Source organism: Mya arenaria, chromosome 10 (genome assembly GCF_026914265.1).
Source record: "Mya arenaria isolate MELC-2E11 chromosome 10, ASM2691426v1".
NCBI classification, from domain to species: domain Eukaryota; kingdom Metazoa; phylum Mollusca; class Bivalvia; order Myida; family Myidae; genus Mya; species Mya arenaria.
In genome coordinates, this window is record NC_069131.1 from 31,507,987 (window position 1) to 31,529,692 (window position 21,706).

At 32.5% G+C, this 21,706-nt stretch overlaps 1 protein-coding gene across 1 annotated transcript; it reads left to right on the top strand.

Annotated features, from left to right (window-relative positions):
- The first annotated feature begins 15,716 nt into the window (after window positions 1-15,716).
- LOC128204588 (receptor-type tyrosine-protein phosphatase S-like) lies at window positions 15,717-21,565 on the top strand. The gene is made up of 8 exons (XM_052905994.1): window positions 15,717-15,815; window positions 17,348-17,496; window positions 18,690-18,825; window positions 19,391-19,513; window positions 19,646-19,748; window positions 20,023-20,099; window positions 21,067-21,201; window positions 21,560-21,565. The coding sequence occupies exons 1-8, from the start codon at window positions 15,717-15,719 to the stop codon at window positions 21,563-21,565; spliced, it is 828 nt and encodes a 275-aa protein (XP_052761954.1).
- The last annotated feature ends 141 nt before the right edge of the window (window positions 21,566-21,706 follow it).

Consider the following 21,706-nt stretch of genomic DNA (forward strand, 5'->3'; position numbering starts at 1 on the left):
ACGAAAATCGGACTTTTGAAAGGCTGAGTGAGATCGCCAAACGCACACAATTATTTCCCTTTGTTGTTGTTTTTTTCAAAGGAGCCTGTCATCGATAGTCTTAGATTATTTTTGTATTCTTTGCCTTAAAAACGAGGCATTTTTTTCTGTCAACGTCAGTGATATATCGAGTGATATGCACATTTTAAGTTAGATGTAGTCATTATCAGTTTACATGCGGCTACTTATCCAAATGGATTGATTTTTTTCTAATTTAGAAGATTTATCTGTGAAAAATTTATAATAAAAAAGAGTAAAATGAAAAAAACAACACAGGTGTTATGGCACTTCAGAAGCTTTGCATTATTGATACAAAATAAGAACTTGAAAAATATGATTATGTATGTTGTTGCTTCTAATTATTTAAGACAAGTGCACGTGTTATTTCCAATAAGGACTAAATGTGTTTTCACAAGTAATAATTGTTTGGAGTCATGTTTATTGCAGTTTCACAATAGATATACAAATGTTATCAAGTTATAAGAAGGGACATCGCTGATCAATGGCGGCATTCCGAATGTTATACATAACAGAAACAGAACAGACATTTTATTCTACAATATGCTTTGTCTACATATACATACATTGCTTTTTATATCCCATGTCAATGTTTATTTGCGACATGAAATGGTAAATGGTTAAACATATTTTTTCTCGATTTTAACCCTATTATCCACATTGTTACTTATACACTGTTGCTAGAAAGTATTATTATTTATTAGTCAGAAAAAAATCCAGGTGTATTTAATCAAGTCCAGTTTAAAACGATCGACTATAACCATTGCTGGTAAATGGCGGTAGCACATGTGTTGTAAAAACGGAATCACTGATTCAAACATTGACTGGACAGATAGTTTTAAAATGACTGTATATTTATATTATGAAGTTATAATTTAAGTTGAGTTTTTAATGCGATTTACTATTATTGTCATAGAACAGATAAACAAGCCATTGTGAGACACAGTCATTAAAAGTATGTGTTAGATATAAATAACTGGTGTTGTAAGTTACATTGTGACGTCATTTATAAATAGCGATGCAAATATTGCACGCTTAAACTAATAATATGCGATGTTTTTGAAACTACTAAATAAATTAATGAATCCCGCGTTAAATGACCACTTACGCGACAATCTCAATATCTTATATTTAAAAATAATCGTTTCCTACTACTTTAATATATTGATTTACACATCGGTTGGCTTAAATTGTCCCGATGACAATAAAACAATGAAAAAAGCAGAGTTTCAATATGATTTGCCGCAGTTGAAAGTGCAATACACTTTGTAAAAAGAAAGCTGCCTTGTGATCAAGAAAGATTGGACTTTCGACTGTGATTGTGCTCAAATTAGCAAAAAGCCATTATCTCTTTTGTATGTTGATTGATATGTATTTGAAATATTTCCTTATATTTTTCCAAAAATCAAATGATTGATTTCTTGCATGATATTAATGTAAACAACAACAACAACAACAACAACAACAACATCAACAACAACAACAACAACATCAACAACAGCGACCTTTGATGTATTGGCAATATAACATCACAAGCATTGCTTGAAAATAATTTGTTTTCGTTTGTTTATAAAATGGTTTGATAATTCCACACTATGAATACTTTGATTGTGATACAAAACTCAATATCCCTAAGTCGGCAGAACAGTTTTTTGCCTTCATCAAAGAAATTGAAGACGTATTCAAATAAATTTTACCTAAATGCATGAATAATGTTGCATTGTTTGTACGTACAAGCTTTGTTTTATCTCTTATTTGCGTTTTGATGTTGTATAAGCGTTATACCTTTGTACCTTTGATATAACAATCAACCATGTATATCTGATATATTTAAAATATACTGACGTAAGAATAATAATCAAATACAAGAGAAGTATAATGTGTTTATATAGTCTTGAACGGTTTGTATCAATTCTGTAACAAAAAACATCCATATTTGCAAAGTACGCTCTTAGACACCATTATTTTAACGACGTGTTACCTTTGTGGCAGAAAAGTGTTGCATATTTTTGTGTCTTGAAATTGTATTGAAAGATAATAAAGTCAGTGTTGTCAATGCGGTGAAGAGTCAGAGACATAAATATTTCACATTTCATGATATCATATCTGTATCACAATGGTACAATGGAAACCGCAGAGACAATCCCATCTGCAAAACAATTAACAATGAGTCAGTTGAAAGGAACAAGGATCAAGAGACACACTTTTCAAATATGTTTGTGAAATAAGAATGTCACGATATATACATAAAATGAAAATGAATAAGCATGTTTTATCACTTTACCTATTTAGTTCAATGATGTGTCTTTTTCATATGCTAATTAAGGTGGTGGGGTACGTTGCTCAACAAAATGTTGACGTCAAAAATAAAATATTTTCTAAATGTACTGGAAATTGGTAGCATAAAGTGCTAAGCCACCTTTAATCATTTATGCGAAATAAAATACATTTCCGATGAAGGTTAGTGCAAAAACCGGCTATCTTATACGGCACCGTAATTTCTTTAATTTCATGGTAAATCGCGTCATCAAATATTTAAATCTCATCGAAAAAACATGTAAGTTGCTATATATATATATATATATATATATATATATATATATATATATATATATATATATATATATATATATATATATACAATGAAACAAGCATAATACATTTTCATTTTGATATTTGCACACAAAAGAAAGATAAATTAGAAACATCAGAATAACTCGCATTTTTAACATTCATTTTGTTCGTTTTTTAACGTACCCTTCCTGTCTTCAACGTCATAATAAGTGTTTAAGACGACGGCGGTCCGCTTTGCTATTTTTTGGTAAAGCCAAATGTTCAAACTTTCAAATTGTAAAATAAAAAATGGGCATTTTCGGGCTAAATATTGCAATATCAACCCTCACAATATAAACAACACGTTATTTCAAAGTAAATACCCTTATGTTCCGTTGAACGTCGACGTTATTGTTTGTAATGAAATAACTAGCATTTTTAAACACGTTAAACATCTATATACTGACTAAAAATAATAGTAAAAATAATAGTAATAAAAATAATAATAATAATAATAATTATAATAATAATTACAATAATATTAATAATAATAATAATAATAATAATAATAATAATAATAATAATAATAATAGAAATGATAATGAAAATAATGATAAAAGTAGTAATAATAATAATGATAATAATAATAAAATATAAAAATAATAATAATAATAATAATGATAATAATAATAATAATAATAGTAATAATAATAATAATAATAATAATAATAATAGAAATGATAATGAAAATAATGATAAAAGTAGTAATAATAATAATGATAATAATAATAAAATATAAAAATAATAATAATAATAATAATGATAATAATAATAATAATAATAGTAATAATAATAATAATAATAATAATAATAATAATAATAATAATAATAGAAAGTTGTTGAAAGTGTTACCAGCTTTTCCTTCATTTTTGCCCTGGTGTAGGGATCTATCACCTTTTCAATGTCCTCTCTTACGGCCCCATCCGTAAGGGGTTCCCGCGCGGCAAGCTCGAATGACGGTAATTTGCGTCCCCAGCAAGGCACCACTTCTGGTCACAGCCGCAGTTTCCCCATAGCTGTGTGGAATAATGACGGTAAGGTTTCTCTTTATGCCGTCTGGATCACCTTGTTTCTGGCTTACAGCTTAAGAAAAGCACTTCTTTACAAAAAAATGGTTTAATATTTTGTTGATGCTTGGTTCACCATGTTATGGCATTATTTTTTTAAGTTACGTACATTGCCATATAAACGTAGCTAAGAGGATGTCAATAGGCATACACATACTCTCTATGAATAGCCCTGTAATTGAAAAGGCGTATAATAATAACACTAAGTGGACAAATTGACATTTCCTGCTTGGTTCAAACATGTCCGCAGCGCATTTCGCCTCGATTCAAAGCTTGTGACACACATTCCGAGTAAGCAACAGAATTGTTTATCATAATGAAGGTACCAAATTACAGGGGAAATTGGGCGCTGGAACATGTTCCATGTTATGAAATTTGATGAAGGATAACACATGATCATGCTACATACTATATTACAGTGTATTTGGCCATTGTACATTGCTAGTTGAATACAAAATACATTGTAAATTAGTGAAAAAATAATAACGATAAAATATGCTGTAATTAATTGATATTTTGAATAAAACAAGGTAAAACGACATGTCGCCTTAGGAAACAAGGTTTCTCTCTCAAAGTCTCCCCTTAAACTGACCAACGTGAACAAATGAACACCTTGAAACACCTTGACTGATAAGTTCAAGTATACATCACGTATTTACGGTTCTGATCTAAAAATCCGACCGGAGGGTAAGTGAGCAAGCATACCTTAATTTATATATCTATTTCGAAAGTACTTGAAGTAGATAAATGCATTTTTGTACATTTTAACAAAAAGCGCATGAGACATCGTTTCCTGGCATTACAATGCATACCAATTTTAGTGCCTTGTTGACGTGAAATAGTTCCTTTTAAAACATTTTGTTTTTGAAATTTGTGAAAAGTATTTTTTTTCGGTTCTGGCAAGCTCTATTTAAATGTCAACGTTAACTTTCATTAAACAACACAATGAAAAAAAGAAGTGGCTCGTTGTTGAACGGGACTCATTTGGCAAGGAGGGTACCACATTGATTTTTACAGCTGGCCCAATTTTACCGAAAATGCCAATATGGTATGCAAGAAAAGGTAATTATGACTAATGAATAGATTATCTATACAAGCAAAAATACATTATAGGCAAACTGTTGAATTAAAGGATGACATATTTCCCTTCAAATCAAATGCCACCTCTATACGGGGACGAATTCGGCAGCTAGAATTAATAGTTGACTAGAACAAGAAACATTCATAAACAAAACATTCAAAATAATATAAACTAAGGTGTCGCGAACAACGCGAAATATCAGATTATTTCTCAAGTATGATGTTATAAAATGCTTAAATATTTTGTACAGTCGACATCACGTTAATTCTGCTGATGAATGTAGTTTTCATATGAATTAGACACCATTACTTTATTTGCTTTAAAGGGATACTGTAATACAATTGCAACCACTGATTTTACATACGCCTATTGCTTTTCCGAAGCTCCGATGGCTCGGTAAAAACTAGTTAAATCCTCGGGTATCTCCTAATGTGGCGGCGAATAATTACGGTATATAAAGCGGTGTAATTTCAATTCGATAGAGATTGCTTTTTTCGAATAATTTGACGTTACCTACATCAGTGTTTAAATTGGAAACATTTTTATTTAAATTATACAAAAATAGTTGCATTATTATTTACTTTTATTGGACTTATTACTTGAATAAAGTACATCAGTGTTTGTTAATTTGGGAACTAATTGAAGTTACAAGAATGTATTAATTGTTTTTGTCTCTCAAACTCCAGTGTGGCGAGCTAGTGGCCAAGTAAAATAAAAGTGAACTTCGCCATATTGTTTGGTGTAAGAACCTGGGACTATATTAAAAACGAAAGTTTGTTTGGTTGAGAGAGCAATAAAAATCTTTATTCATTTAGCCACATATAGTTTAAAAAGTGTAAATAATGTCGTTACCAGCGTACATGGTACAGGAATGCAATCTACGTTAATTTGCAAAAGGCATCTGGATTGTTTAAAAGTGGTTCTTAAAATAGTAAGTCAAGAAGATAATGGGGGAGATACCACTTATCATCGACGTACTCGCAAAACAAAGTGTTACATTGGAAAACTAACAGGATAAGGTAGTCAATAGGAGAAACCGACTCCTATTTCGTCGAATAAATGCTAGACAAAGGTTACAATTTTCTCAATAAATATACAAGTTATGTGTACTACTTACACACTTGCACAGAATACAGGCGGTGTAAAGGCTTATAAACCCGTATCGGAAGATAAAAAATTTCTGGACGTCAAACAAAGGAAGATAGTCTAAAGTGCTTTGTCAAATTACCAAAACAGGATGTGAAATATTTAAAATATTTAATTGAAAAGGCTGAATTTTAGGACTCATATAAGTGTTCTATTCATAACAATATAAGCTTATCAAATAACGAGAAATTGAGATATCTGCGAACAAAAGTTGTCGTTGACGCCAAACGATCAGTTATGGGACCATCGCTTTCAAATAAAATATATGTCATTACAATTTCAATTCTGACGTAAAGAAAGGTATGGTGGTTCAATTAAGGAATGAATTGCGGGGTTAATGTCATTATCGGGGTATGACCGCAATTGGGTTGGTCAATGTGTGTGGAGTCCAAATGACTCCACGCGTTCTTTGACCAACCCAATTGCGTTCATATCCCCGATAATGACATCAACCCCGCAATTCATTACTTATATTTACACTAAGAAAACCTTTCAGTAATCCGTTCTTACCCATTCTGTAAATAGAACGACCCGACTATAACCGGACACGTTTTTTTCAAATGACGTCACAATAACGCGGGAAAAGATCAACTGCTTGAAATCACTGGAAAACGTAAAATTGAAACACTTCTGGTACCAATATATTTAAAATATAATAAACTAACACTTTTAAAAATGTTGATCTATATTTTACGGGACCTGCAGACACAATAACAAAAACCAATAACAAGATCAATAGCTTTCATTTATATTGTTATGCAATGAATTACGATCCGAACATATCCGAAGATGTAGCGTTCATTGATTGATGAACGCAATTGCCGAAAGGCAGTTCATTTAAGGAATGGAAGTTGAGGTGTAAATATATGACATTATTGACGTCCATTACAATAAAATGACCAACTTGTAACTGCCATCTAGCAAAACAGAAAGCATACGAAATTTCCTAGACGACATGGACAAACATCTTCGAAGACTACATCTTTTTAATTATGACATTTATTGGTGAATTAATAAAAGAAAATCAAACTATATAATATTTCAGATGGAGCTCTAAACAAGGAGTTTCTACTATGTTGACCTTTAATTCTCTCCGAAATGTCCTTCGTGATTACGTGTTAGCTAATGAACATACACAGCAGGACACTACAGTACTTCAAACAAAAGAAGTTTGATAGCAAACACCGGTTAAGCAGTTTTAACGGACTCCACAAAGCGCCAGAAGTGAATAGGTATCATGTAACATCAGCAGAGGCTTTAATTGTTAACACTAGGGATACTATTGTATAGCAATGCTCTGACAAATGCAAACATATTGCCGATCTAAGCATTAGAGGGATGAACGAACTAAATATGGTAAAATTTCTGACCGAAAGATACCTTTAAGAGGTTCAAGTTTTCGATAATTGTGGAAAGGTCACGCGTCAAGGGATTGTCCAAAGAATTGATTTTGTGTGTTCTGTAGTAAGAAAAGTACGCATCAAACGAGTCTCTGTCCGAATAAATTCAGAGACAGGCCAAGACAAAAAATATAGCTGAATAAATTCGTAAAATAACGAATCTTGAACATGTCTGTAAAATCAAGTAAGACAGTACTTCTTCAGAAATGGTTTTGATGGTGTGTACTTTGTTTGTAATTTCTTAAAAAAAGTGCATTTATATCGAATATTTTAAAATTTGAGCATTTTAATTTTTGAAATTGTCTACAATATTGATATACCCTGATAAAGCTCGGTTTGCTACAGTATCACGGTTCTCAATAAAAAGGTGAAAAAGTTATGCCTACTAACGTTCTCTATTGTTATTTTAAGATGTTAGGAGAAAGAACTTCGGAGTGGGGGAGGGGGGAGGCTGATATTGCTCAATGGATTGAACATCGCTGCTGCATTGTGGTTTATTAAGATATTCAGAATATATAAACAATCTTACCGATGTATTATGTATGATGTATGATGAGTTATTCATTTGTTAAACTAAACTCATATTTCTTGGTTTTATTGTTGAGTTTTGAAAACAATCATGCTTCCAACATGCTTCGCAGATAATACAATTTTGTTTTAAGGTGTTGACATGAATCGTAGTAATAATTCTGACAATAACCACATTTTGCAAGGCCCATAGCATAATGATACTTGATTTAACCATTTTTACCAACAAAAGTGTTGATGACTTAAGTGCCTACAAACATTTTGACATAACATGAAAGAACTCGAACGTGCTCGAATAACTGATTGTCTACATTTATTTCTTTTAACGTGTGGCCAGTATGCAACGAACAAATAAAATTCGTTCAATATATGTACAGATGCGAGTGTATAACTTACTCTCCACCGAGCGCCCATTTAACGCAAAGCCTTATGACCGATTGCCTACATTAACTTCTTTTAACCTGTGGCTAGTATGAAACGAACCTAAACAATTTGTTCAATATATGTTCATATGAGGGTTGATCACTTACGCTCCAGTAAGAGCCCGTTTAAGGCAGTGACTTATCTATACTGACGGTGTTAATAAAAATCTTAATTCAACGTAGTATCAATGGAGTTTAATACTTGATCCATTACACTGCTGTTGTGTATCTGGTATACTGATCAGCAAGTATATCTGACTTTACTTCCTAAGTTTCGTAGAGACGAGGAACAGACTGCTAACACATGTTTTAATGTTGACTTTTTTAAAAGCGTAATTCATTGGAGGCAAAACTTAATAAATCATTCTAGTTGATATTCATTTTAAATAAAGAAGAAGTGCCGTAATTTAAGTGGTTATATAATAACTAAAAGGAGTTTTAATTCTGTTTCATTAATAACTTCACCATGGGGATTTGCTACACAGTGATGGTTTTAAATATGATATTTATTCAAGTGCAAGGTAAGCACTTTTCGGTTCATTTTCCCCTTATTTTCTCCTTATTCACATTATTTCATACTCAGCAACGAAAGGCACGTGGTCTTAAACTATAATGTTCTTTCTGTTAACGCGTGCCCTTAAATATATATGGCATTGAAGTAGAAGTGACGCCAGAAACGTTCTTAAATTAAATGTGTAATAACGTTAGGCCAAGCCAATTTGTTTGTATGGTATTTGTGTGTATGTTTGCATGTGAGTGTTTTTTAAAAGAGCAATACATATCATTAATCTTAAAATTTTATACTTTTATAAATGATGGCTCATGGTTTATTTATAAATGTATTAGTGTATTATATTATTGTTGTGTTTAAAAATGTGTTCATATTTTGTATTTGTGAATGCAATAATACTATAAAAAATGTTTGCCTTAAAATTGACTCCGAATTCACTAACTTCGTCATTGTGTGTGGTTTTAATTTCCAATATAACACAGTGCCAAAAACTAACACAGCGGCGGAAGGCTTTCAGAATTAAAAGGCAAAAAAACAAACATTATAGATCTCTTTATTAAAGTCATTAATCTAAAAACAGATAAAATGCATACTGGCTATAGAACCATTCTTGCAGGTTTTTAACGTATTCACAAACCTAACCATCTGCGTAAAATACGCTGAAATGGCAGTGCACTGTACCAATAATTCGCCCATTTTGGAGGAATAAAACAATCAACGAATGTTCATGATTGACAACATAATACTTGAATCATTTCTGTTTTATTTGAAATGAACAAATATTACGGCGGATATGTTAAATGACGTAATGTGTGCAAGTTACTCCAATGCATATTGATTGTTCTTGATTTTTTAAGAACGAAGTTTACTAAAACCATGCTATTGAAGGTTCCCGCATTATAAAACAACGTTGCAAAGAATGTTAAAAACTTAAACAAGATTTTAGGAGTTATTTTTCAAGACATATAACATGCATTTGATAATAACAAATGAACAAAATTATAGTCAAAACAAAAGAAAACAACATGTGTTGTACCCATCGATTGTTATATCATGTACCATACAATTTAAAAGTCTTAATATTATAAAATGTCTAAACTTTTGAATTATACGGATAATGAGCATTCGAAAGTTTGATATTATTATACCACATAATAGAGCAAGCTTTATATAGTTTTCATTATCTTGTTTCTTCCTATCATTATTAAGAAAATCACTAATTGAACAAAGAATTGCAAAAAATATAAAATAAATATCAAAATTGATAGTGATGAATCATAAGAACGAAAGATTTTATATTGTGCTGGTCGCATATTTTTATTTATACAAAATACGAAAGCATGGTATACATATATTTGTTGTATTCATGATGAATCAAGGAACATCTGAACAGATTGGACGCATATATGCAAATTAACGTCATATGCAAAATGACCACACAATTCGTAAATATCAATCTTTGAACACTTACAACGCTATGAAAGTGGCGTCGAATTATACTTTCATTTTTCATCTAAGCAGTAAATGCTTTTTAAATAAGGCTTGTTGAACTGATATGTACTGTTCCATTGGTATTTCCTTTCTAAAACTGATTGAACAACAATATAAGGTAAACTCGGTTTCAGAAGACATCAACTTCCGTGATACGGCTCGAGGTAAAATTAGTCCGTATTTTGATTTCAGATGTAAATAAATCCTTCACTCTTTTTTACAGGCATTCCAAAGGAGTGTCAAGATTGTGGTTGCTGTAAACAAGTGAAAGATATATGTTATCACCCTGGTGGCTGCACTAACGGATGTATAGATGGATATTGGGGTGTTTGGTGTTATAACAAATGTCAGAACCTCAACTGTAAAACATGTGATCGTGATGATGGCTTCAACTGTTATGAGTGTAAGACAGGTTTTTATGACAAGGTTTGTGGATCCTCATGTTCACCTAACTGTAAAGGATGTCAAATGCGCGATGGTCAGTGTATTTCTTGTGTGAATGGATACTGGGGAAAGTTTTGCAACAAACAATGTGGATATCAGTGTAAAACGTGTGTCCGATGGGAAGGCTGTACGGAATGTAACACGGGATATAATGGCTCTGAATGCAAATCGTACTGCGGAGAATATTGTGCCAGTTTTAATATTGAAAAGGGATGTACATCATGCAAACGTGGATACTTTTTCAACAACGGGATGTGTTCACGATGTCCACATAACTGTACATCGTGCACTAGTTCTACACAATGCACTTCTTGTTCGAACGATCGATTTGGAAATATATGTCAATATTATTGTACAGAAGAGTGTAAGCACGGTAGCTGCGTGTCAACGAAAGCTAATTGCCAGTGCATTATGTATTATACTGGAGAAAAATGTGACCAGTGTTTCCCGGAATATTATGGCAACGACTGCAACCAAACGTGTTCAGTAGGTTGCTTCTCTGATACATGCTCGCAGAGTGACGGATCTTGCACATGTACAGTTGGATGGACGGGGGCTAAATGTGACACGTGTGCTGATCGATATTTTGGAGATAAGTGCGATAAACAATGCAACGCTGACTGTGATTCGTGCACTGGATTGTATGATTGCCAGGTTTGTAACTCGGGTCATTATGGAAGTTATTGCCAACACAGTTGTGGCAAAGGTTGTGCTGAAAATAAATGTAATATGATAACAGGATATTGTCCCTGCATAAATGAGTATTTTAATGCAACAAACACACAGCATTGCAATGACTGTGTTACCGGCAGATACGGCCAGACGTGTGAGCAAAGCTGTTCTAAAGGGTGTTATTTGTGTGAACACGAGTCAAAATGTTTTTCATGCCATGACGGGCACTATGGGGTATCTTGTCAAACGTCTTGTCCTGAAGGGTGCCAAGGGAGTATTTGCAGGAAGAATGATGGATCGTGTTTAAATTGCAAGCCTGGGTATTTTGGACAACACTGTAATAAACCTTGCCCGGAATTTTGTCAATCGTGTGAACAAAACGGTCTGTGTTCCACATGCAAACCCGGATATTTAAACACAAACAAACGGTGTACATGTAGAACAAACATTTGCGACAATTCGGTAAATTGCAATCCGTGCACAAATACATCTTATTTTATAAATGACAATGAGTGTTGCCTGTGCAATCTTGATAAGTGTGATTCCTGCACAAACACATCCGATACAATTTATTGCAAAAAATGCAAAAGTGGATATTTTCCAGACAAAAATGGACAGTGTACAACTTGCAATTCACAATGTGTGGAAAACAAATGTGATTCGACTTCTGGGATATGTCCTCAAGGTTGCTCTAATGGATACTGGAGCTCAACCTGTGACAAACCGTGTGAACCAGAGTGTTCATCTTGCAGTCAAGCAGATGGATTGTGTTTACAATGTAAAAACAATACAAAATATGGACATTATTGTAGACTGAGATGCAGTTCTACCTGTAAATATTCCATGTGTGACATAACTGGGAATTGTACGAATGGATGTATTATAAATACGTTTGGAAAGCAATGTGAAAACGAATGTGATGAGTATTGTTTACCAAAGAACAACAGAACACTTTGTTCTGAAACGACTGGACAGTGTTTATACGGCTGCGTTCCTGGATACAAGGGAACATTCTGTCCTTCGGGTAAAACGGACTTTATTTTCAATATGTTTTAGCTACAGTATCATTGACTTTACAATTGTTTTTAAATTAGTAATTATATTTTTTATAAAACAGACTGTTTTCAGTACTAATACTTGAAAGTATATTGCCCAAATATTTTTAATTGTTTTGCAATTTAGTATATGATTGGTTTGTATTTCATTTACTCTTGGAAAATTATTAAAACAGAAGCAAACAAACCAACACCGTCCACATCAGCACTCGGCTGGGGAGTTGGCGGAGGAGTTGTCGCTCTTGGTGTAATTGTGGTTGTTGGACTGTTTTTGCTTCGACGAAGGTAACAGCTTAATATATACTTTCTTAAAGCAAATTAATTTACTGGCATTTCAATTATTAATGCTTTAAAGTACACATGACACTAAAATGAAATCCCCATGTAATTTCAGAAGAGTCAATTTGAGCAACAAAAGCAAAACACTTGCAAAAGAACCCGGAAAGTTTTCCGCGGTGTACGCAACGGTGAAAAAAGGGAGTACGTATTAGTTCAGTACAGTCAGTAATTATCTTCTATAGTACGCATATAATAGTATTTTTAAGTACAATGAAGGTGCTAGGATTTGGTATATCACGTTTAAATTTAGTATATATCTAGTGATCATACTGCTTTTATGAACTAGTTAAATAAACATTGGGTTGTCTTGTACACGACACGCTGAATACAAGTATCTATATAACACAGACTGTAATCTGTAATTAACGATTATCAGTGGAACATTGATCCACTGTACAAACAAATACATTTTTGATAAACAATGCCTACTACAAATAACTATGGAATAATTTAAACATGTATTCGTTTTTAGGAGCTTCCCAACCACAGTATGCTAATAGGGATACTGCCAATTTGCACTCAGTCATTATCACAGAAAACCCAATCTACGACAGTGTACTTCAAAACAGTTCTGACATGGAAAAGACGCCTATTTTGACAGAAGACAATCTTGAAATTGGTAATACTGTTATATTTATAGTGACATGATTAGAATAAGCGTGTGTAATACTTGTGGCAAGAGGATATGTCAGAGGAGTATGTGTTATTATAAAGCGCGAGGTAAATCAAGCTAATGATCTGCCAGACTATTATTTGTTTTTTTTACAATGCACACGAACAAAACAACTAACGATATTTCAGACTAATATCTGTTCCTATTAACTAATTTATTTTTTTCAAAAAATTACGTTAACACAATCTTACAAATTTGCAGACGAAGATGATGCTTCTGCACGGGAAATTTCAAAAGTTTTTGAGAAAAGTGGAGGCGTTTATTATAGCAGTGCTAAAGAAGTTAACAATTTCAAACTACATGTTACCGACCTACCAGAATATGTACACAATATTTCTTTGAAGTACCTAGAACATTTTCAGGTACCTAAAACCGCCTAAATGTACATTATTTTGAAATGTTAATGTCTTTAATTCGAGGGTTACGTAAAAATTCGCGTCGAGATGTTTATATAATTGTATTCATCGTTCAATTCATTTACTGGGTTTATCTCTTGCAGAAAATTCCATACGGTCTTTTGAAATCCTACGAAGTTTCACAAACAAAACATAACCTGCACAGAAATAGGTATAAAGGAATCTACCCATGTAAGAACGGTTATCATTTCTTTTAAACTAAAATGTGTTTTCATTGCAAAATTGTGTTTTGGCTGCTAAGTTTGTGCCTCTGGCTACCCATGCACTTTTGTACATATTTCATATCATTTGCATGCGTTGCAGAAATCGAATTTAGCTTGTTTAATTTCAGATGATGATACGCGAGTTTTAGTAGGCGGTGGAGAAACAGACTACATTAATGCAAGCTATATAGACGTATGTTGATTCTTAAAAGGGCGGATTGATTGTATCTGCCCATCATATAAGTATGTTAACAGTAATACAGGAGCCCGTTTCATGAATGGTTATTTTTAGTAAGTTGAAATATACGTTATGTCATTAAACAGTGGTTTTGCAATATAATTAAGTGAAATGCCCTCCCATCCGCTCTCTCTCTCTCTCTCTCTCTCTCTCTCTCTCTCTCTCTCTCTCTCTCTTACACACACCAATTATTACTTTTCACAGACTCTTCCAAGGAGGAGGTGCCCCAATGTTTATATCAAAGTATTTTTATAATGTATACATTTTTAGAATGTCATCGTTATGTTGACAAGTTGTGTGTATCTCGTTGAGTTTCTGTTAGACCTTAATAGTGCCATCATTAAATAGATAACCAGTCTTGAAAACAATAATCATTTTAATCAATTTGACTTGTGTCCATTTATAATGTTCCGTTACATTGAATATCATAGAAGTTATGACAAATGTTCTTTAATGAAATTGGTCGCTTGCTTTGGGTCGCAACTGTTAGTAAAATACATATCGTATATCAGTGTAAATGAGTTTCCAAAAGCGCCTTTGTGGCACGTCTATCGCTAATGTTTAAACACTAACTGCTATACTATATTTGTACTAGTTATTAAATGAACTTATATAATACGTTATATAAAGTATTACCACTATACATACTATTTACTAATACTCCGTATTAGTGACAATTTTCTCCTTTCTGACGAATTATCCATGGGTTCACTTATATACTATATATAAAAAACTTCTCTCCTTGTTACGCTAAAACAAATTTGCTCACATCAATTAGTATTTATTGTGGGTATATGAGGAAGAATAATGTATAAGCATTACGTTTATTCTCATGTCATATGTCATGCTTCTTTCTGTATGGAGATAAACTTGTTATGCTTAAGTCAAAATTATTCTTTGATTTTGTTATGTTCTATAATGTAACACTGTGGTCTACAAACATACAATTATTTACTTAAACATTTAAGACCAACTTCATAGTGTGCATGTTTGAGGATAGTGGATTTGCATTTGCCCAATTTTCTTCGGCCATGACTTCTGAACACATTATTGTTGTTATTGGTATGGAGTGAATACTTACTTTATTAATCAAATACTGTGGTTATGTATAGCTGAATTTATATTTTCTTTCAGGGATTCAGAAGGCGAAATGCATATATTGCTACCATGGGTAATGTCAAGTACTTTTTCCGATAATCTGATGTTTGATAATACTATATAATATTTTATTGTATCTAAACATTTACACTTACTTCGTGAAGAATAAATTAAATTCAACCTCAACTTTATTGTTCACGATTATTTGTACATCTGTGTATACACATGTGCTTTAGAATGAATAGTGCAATTCAAAGGTCCAATGGGTAAGCAGCTTGGCGATTTTGGCCAGTTCTGGGGAATGGTTTGGGAACAGGAGGTGGAGAAGATTGTCATGGTGACCAATTTGGTTGAGGGTGAGGTAAGGTGATCTTTTAATTAAATGTGTTTGACCTTCTATAGAAAAGTGTAATGTGGGTGAGATTTGGTAGAGGATGAGGTAAGATTACGTTTTAATTTAAATGATGTTACACTTCAAACTTATTTTATCATAGATGTAATACATTGACAATGAAAACGAATTAATTTAAACTATTTATAAACAAATTTGAACTTGAAATTACAGCAGGAACACACCTTAAGCTTAAGTATAACTTTATGATTATATTTATACATACGGTATCATATGTTATAAAGATATGTAATTTGTATGGAATGTGGTATTTCATTGATGTTCCTTTGTCATTTGGGCGACAACAGAAACTGCATTATAGTACAGCCGCCTTCAAGTTCATAAACTTTTTTATCCTAAAGTTCATATTTGTTTCTTTGCAGAAAGCCAAATGCGAGCAATATTGGCCTGATCATTATCAAAGCAAATTATACGGTGATATAGAAGTTGTGTGCAAGGTTGACAAACTGTACGCTGATTTCATTTGGAGACAATTTAAGCTTTCTAAGGTTCATTGGATTTTCAATGTTACTACTCGGTCTATAAACGATCCTATTAAAGAATTTAACATTTTAGCATTGTGGTTCATGAAACGATTAGTGACCTCCGTGCACTGACAAAACGTTTTCTTACGGGTTTTAATTCTTACAATTTAAAATATATGTCTAAACTTATAGTTTACAAATTGATTTTGGGATAATCCAACTACAGCAATAAACTTCCATTTCTTTTTCCGCAATGCAACGTCTTTTTACGAATAACATGCGTAGGTTTATTACTATCAGGGGTATTTCAAAGATGTTGTAACTATCGTTACCTTGATATGCGTTTATCTAAGGAAAAGCAATATAAGTGTGAATATCAAATGTTAATTTAAAACTAACGTTAGAACTTGTACATGCCCTGTTGATTTAGAACGATAAACAAATGGTACACCAGGTTATGATTTAATATGGTATCAATTTGAAAAATCAAATTGTAATCAGATCAAATCAAATCTAATCAAATAAGAATAGTTAATAGTTCCAAACCCAAGTCTTCAACCTCTGAAGTATCAAGTAATTTTGCAATAGTCATAGTATAAAATGCAAACAAATTTATCCATGACTGTTTAACCTTTTTTATGTATCATTTCTAAAGAATAGAGGGATAAAAGTTCCGGGCGAAGATACTTGGGATCATACAAAAAAAAATAACCGGTCAAAAGAGAACGGTTCAATTAAAAACTATAAAGATATAGATTATGGTGCTGATATTGCTGTTTTCAATTTTGAAAAATTGTTTTTCATGAGACAAATTTCAGGTGATTTTATTTTTATGTTCAATGTGACAATATTGTCAACCAACACACACAATTACACATTCATGTTTTTCAAGACAAGTTAACAATTATTCATTTTACTAATGGTATGCACTGTAGATACATACAATCATAACAAAAAAGTTTTTTCACATTAAAATACTTCTTGACACATTTCTATCTTATTAAAACATTGTTACAGAATTCCGAAGAAAGAAGTCTGCATCATCTTCAGTTTACAAGCTGGCCAGCCAAAGACGTCCCTGATAACGAAACATCATTGATAGATTTAAGACAGAGGGTGAACGCCCTGCCGAATACATTTGACGGACCAGTGATTGTGCATTGCAGGTTAGATATTAAACTTCGGTTAGATGATTTAAATGTTTATTCTTTAGCTTGTAACAGATATGAAAATGTTCTGAAATTACCATTGAAAAAATAGTAATATATGATAGAAATAAATTAAAAACAAAACATATAAGTTCGAATTTAATGTTATGTTAAAATGCATATAAATGATTCATTGTAAGTTCTGTGTATACCCAATTTATGAAAGTAGCAGTCTCGGCTTGACTGACAATCGGACAAACAAGAGAAATGATCTGGCTACCAAAAAAATGCATGGACAGGGCTTTTTTGGACGGGCGATTCTGGTAACTAGGTCGTTTAGACTACATACCGGTGCACGTGACCTAAGCAGTTAATTGTATTGGCTGATGCGTAAAATTGCTGCATGGCTCCATCTGAATAGTATATCAATAGAAAATGGATAACGTCACAATCTAAGAATGGTGTAAGAATCATATTGGTTGATTGAAAAGAACCTAGTCTGTTGAAATGATTTTATGCACAATGTATTCAAATCAATGCTCTGGTGCTTCAACATGTTTACAATGTATAATATTTCCTTGAAACTGTTTTTAAACATGACCAATTTGTTTTCGTATCGTATCGGTAACGTGTCTACTTAACGATATGGACTCATCGCCATTTGCAAAGTTTCATCAGCATTTATACTCGGAGCCACTTTCTGATTACAAGTGTGGCTCATGAAATCTTCGAATAAGGCCTTGATCGTACAAAAGTGTTTTTCTGGTATCGTCATTTATAGTGGTTTATTTTAAACACACTCTACAACCAAATGAAACGCATGTGCCATTTGGAATTGAGATAAAGACTTAAAAATATGTAGTTAAATCACTAAACGTTTTCGTTAAAACCATTTTTAAACTCTAATGATAGTTAGGCATACATGGGTAGTATGTTTTAGCTACACATATTAAGAGCATTACCATTTATGTGAGTTAAATTAATTTCCATCACGCAAATTATGTAGGTTTGGGTGTATTTAACGCCAAATATAAACATGAAAATACATTTGACGATTTTTTGTTGAATATCATAAAGTATAAAACAGTGAACACAATGGAAATGTGGCTATTTGTAAATCAAAATGAGATTTGCAGTATTAAAACAATGATTTCTTAGTATCTTTTCTCGACAGACAAAATGTTCAGATATTGTGATTTGTATGACTTCAGTGCTGGCGTTGGCAGAACGGGAACCTATATTGCTCTGGACATTCTGACTAACCAGGGTGAGACAGAAGGAGCTATAAATATCCCTGGATGTGTTCTCAACATGAGACGGAACAGGCCCAGCATGATTCAGACCTTGGTGGGATGTTTACTGATATATATGCTGTGTTAGATTAGTTTTGCAATGTGAATGCTTATATCAATTTTTATTACATTGTGAAAACAACTATGGCCTGAAATGAATCATGAATTTGCCTGTTCCATTGGCAAAAAACAAACAAACAAATATAATACACACCTCAAACCAACGACTTCTTGGTTGAAAACATCGTCCGATAAGCGATAAGCGCCATTTGACGTCATCCATTAATAGATTGGTGCAATAACTTGTCGTCCGTTAATCGATTTGTCAATCAATATGACGTCTTCCGTAAATCGTAAATCGATAGGCACGCTTTGGTATGCGAATTGGTCATGCTAGTTTAGTTCATAGCAATATGATTATTGGCCAAAATGGTTCAATCCTTGTTTCTATAATTTATTGTTAAGTTAAAAATTGAATATTTTATTCATTATCAATTTGACATACTAACGTCTATCCTACAGGATCAATGGCATATGCCGTTGAATAATATGTAGCAGAAACGCATCATATAAGCTATCTCAACATTATGTAATTTAATAAATTTGATTTATATTTGCAGAGTCAATACAAGTTTTTACATGAAGCTTTGGTCCATTCATTGACTCTTGATTGCTCGTCGATAAGCAGAGAACACTTTCCTAAATATATGTCCGGTAAACAGAAGGTACACCAGCAGTATGAGGTACGCTTGTAACTCCAAGTAAAAAATGTGCAATCGAATCAATGTTTGAAATAATATGTGAATACTTTACTCGAACTTTTATAATAAAATAATAGTATTCAAATATAATAACGCATCCTGATTATACTTTAGACAATGCAGTTCACCCATAAGCACAAGTCGGATAAGGAATTACAAGCAACGGAAAGAAATAGATTTTTGACAAACAAGAACAGGAAGCACGCGGATATACCGGGTACAACGATATTTCTTAGTTGCACAAGTGCGACATTACTTAAACAAACACAGAGTCATACATATGATGCATATGCCTCAAAAGGCGACGATTAGGACGAATCCATATCTGAAAAATTCCTTATAAGAATAATCTCTTTATATACGTTGTCAGAGATTTTAAAGCTGTAATCATAAAACATCAAACGATTTAAATATCCAACGTAACGTCTTAATTTTATTTTAAAATTGACGATCAATTACTGTTAGAAGATGCGTTGTATTTTTATTGTTAGGTGATTCCTACAGACCGCGTCTTTATCTGTTTTTGAAACCAGGCGAACCTGATTACATCAATGCAATATACATAAACGTAAGTATATGGTCTATGTTGACATGTAAGTTTGCTTTAAAGTGACTCTCTTATTCAAAATCAATACACACACATGTATTTATAACAAGCATACATTTCGAGTGATAATTCTTTATTTACTTACTAAATAACGCATTTATGGAAAATATTAATTACTGATAACGAGATTGTAGTCGTATATTTTATAGCTAAACCCAAATATATTAAATGATTGGTGAATGCTTAAAGATTTACAGTGATCTACTATTGTCTCTTAAGGTAGAAACACCGTGTTTTCTGCAGATATTTTTCAAATTAAGCTCAGATCCTTCATAAGAACCATAGTTTTCGACATGTATTCATCCTTTCTCGTATATCAAAACAATAGTATAAATTGTGGAAAATTTGGAGGTAATAGGTCATTATTAACTGAATTGCTGGACGTTATATCAACGATTGAGCAATTTTGCAAAAACAATCAAACAAAGACGTAATAGTTTTAATTAAACAAAATAATATAATATAACTACTCAGAAATAACGATTCGAAAATAATCGTACGATACATTCGTTGGTGAGATCTCCTAAAAATTGTCTAATCGACGGATAATGTGTTAGAATCGAGATTTTTTAAATTTAAAAAAAATGTTTTGACAGAACTAGTTTTTTGTTCAGTTAAGACATGCTTGTTTGGATTATAGAAACATAATATTGATTTGAATATATAACACTGAAAAAATACCTGTACTTTGATAGAATGTCCTTTACGAGTATTTGGCCGTTAATACATAAAAAAACACCTACATTAGTTTCACAAGTCTTTGTTGCGTTAAAAGGATAATACAATTTAAACTAAAGGGAAAAGCCAAAAGGTAAAACAACTAAAATAATTTCCATTATAGAGACATACAGTAAAGGCCGAACATTCGCTTAAAGGGAGACAAACACATCATTTAATGAAAAATGCACACTTAATATCTCTTTTTCAGAGTTTCAAAACGAAAAACCGGTTCTTGGTTGCACAAACACCTCTGCCTGACACTGTTTCCGATTTCCTTACACTTGCTGTTCAAGAAAACTGTTCCTGTATCGTTAGTATGGAGGCAAACTTGGAAAAGCATGAGGTAAGTAGTTGACTTGCCAGACATTTTAAAACTGACTGTATGCTTAAATTGTCATGCTAAACTGAAAGTGGTGTTAACATTGTGTATTAATATTGTTTCATTGTATTTCATTCTATAAATGACGTATCCAATATGGAATAACGTCAATATAGTTATGTATTTTGTCATACATGGCTCGTACAATAAGTTCTAATGTGACCCCTTTATGAATAGCGTTGTACATTACAAACTTTACTATAGCAACCTTCATATATAATTGAGTTCAACATCTCATAAAATTTTCATTTTAATAAATTCTTAAAAACAAATCCATTTTGTATCTAATTACCACTTGTAATATCCTCTTTGTTTCATTCAGATGTGAAACATCGGTTTCCTGCTACTTATATTGTTTTATACAGGGGATTGGTTTTTACATTCCTGGTGACAATCAAACAATGACGAAGGGTATGATCTCCGTAGTAGCATCCAAAGATCAAAGATCTAGCCACTTTGTAAAAACAAT

Excerpts from the sequence above, each read along its gene's own strand:
- LOC128204588 (XM_052905994.1), top strand. The coding sequence starts at position 15,717 with ATGGGTAAGCAGCTTGGCGATTTTGGCCAGTTCTGGGGAATGGTTTGG. Across the intron at positions 15,816-17,347 it reads CCAATTTGGTTGAGGGTGAG|AATTCCGAAGAAAGAAGTCT; the intron begins GTAAGGTGATCT and ends ACATTGTTACAG. Across the intron at positions 19,749-20,022 it reads GAAGCACGCGGATATACCGG|GTGATTCCTACAGACCGCGT; the intron begins GTACAACGATAT and ends TTTTATTGTTAG.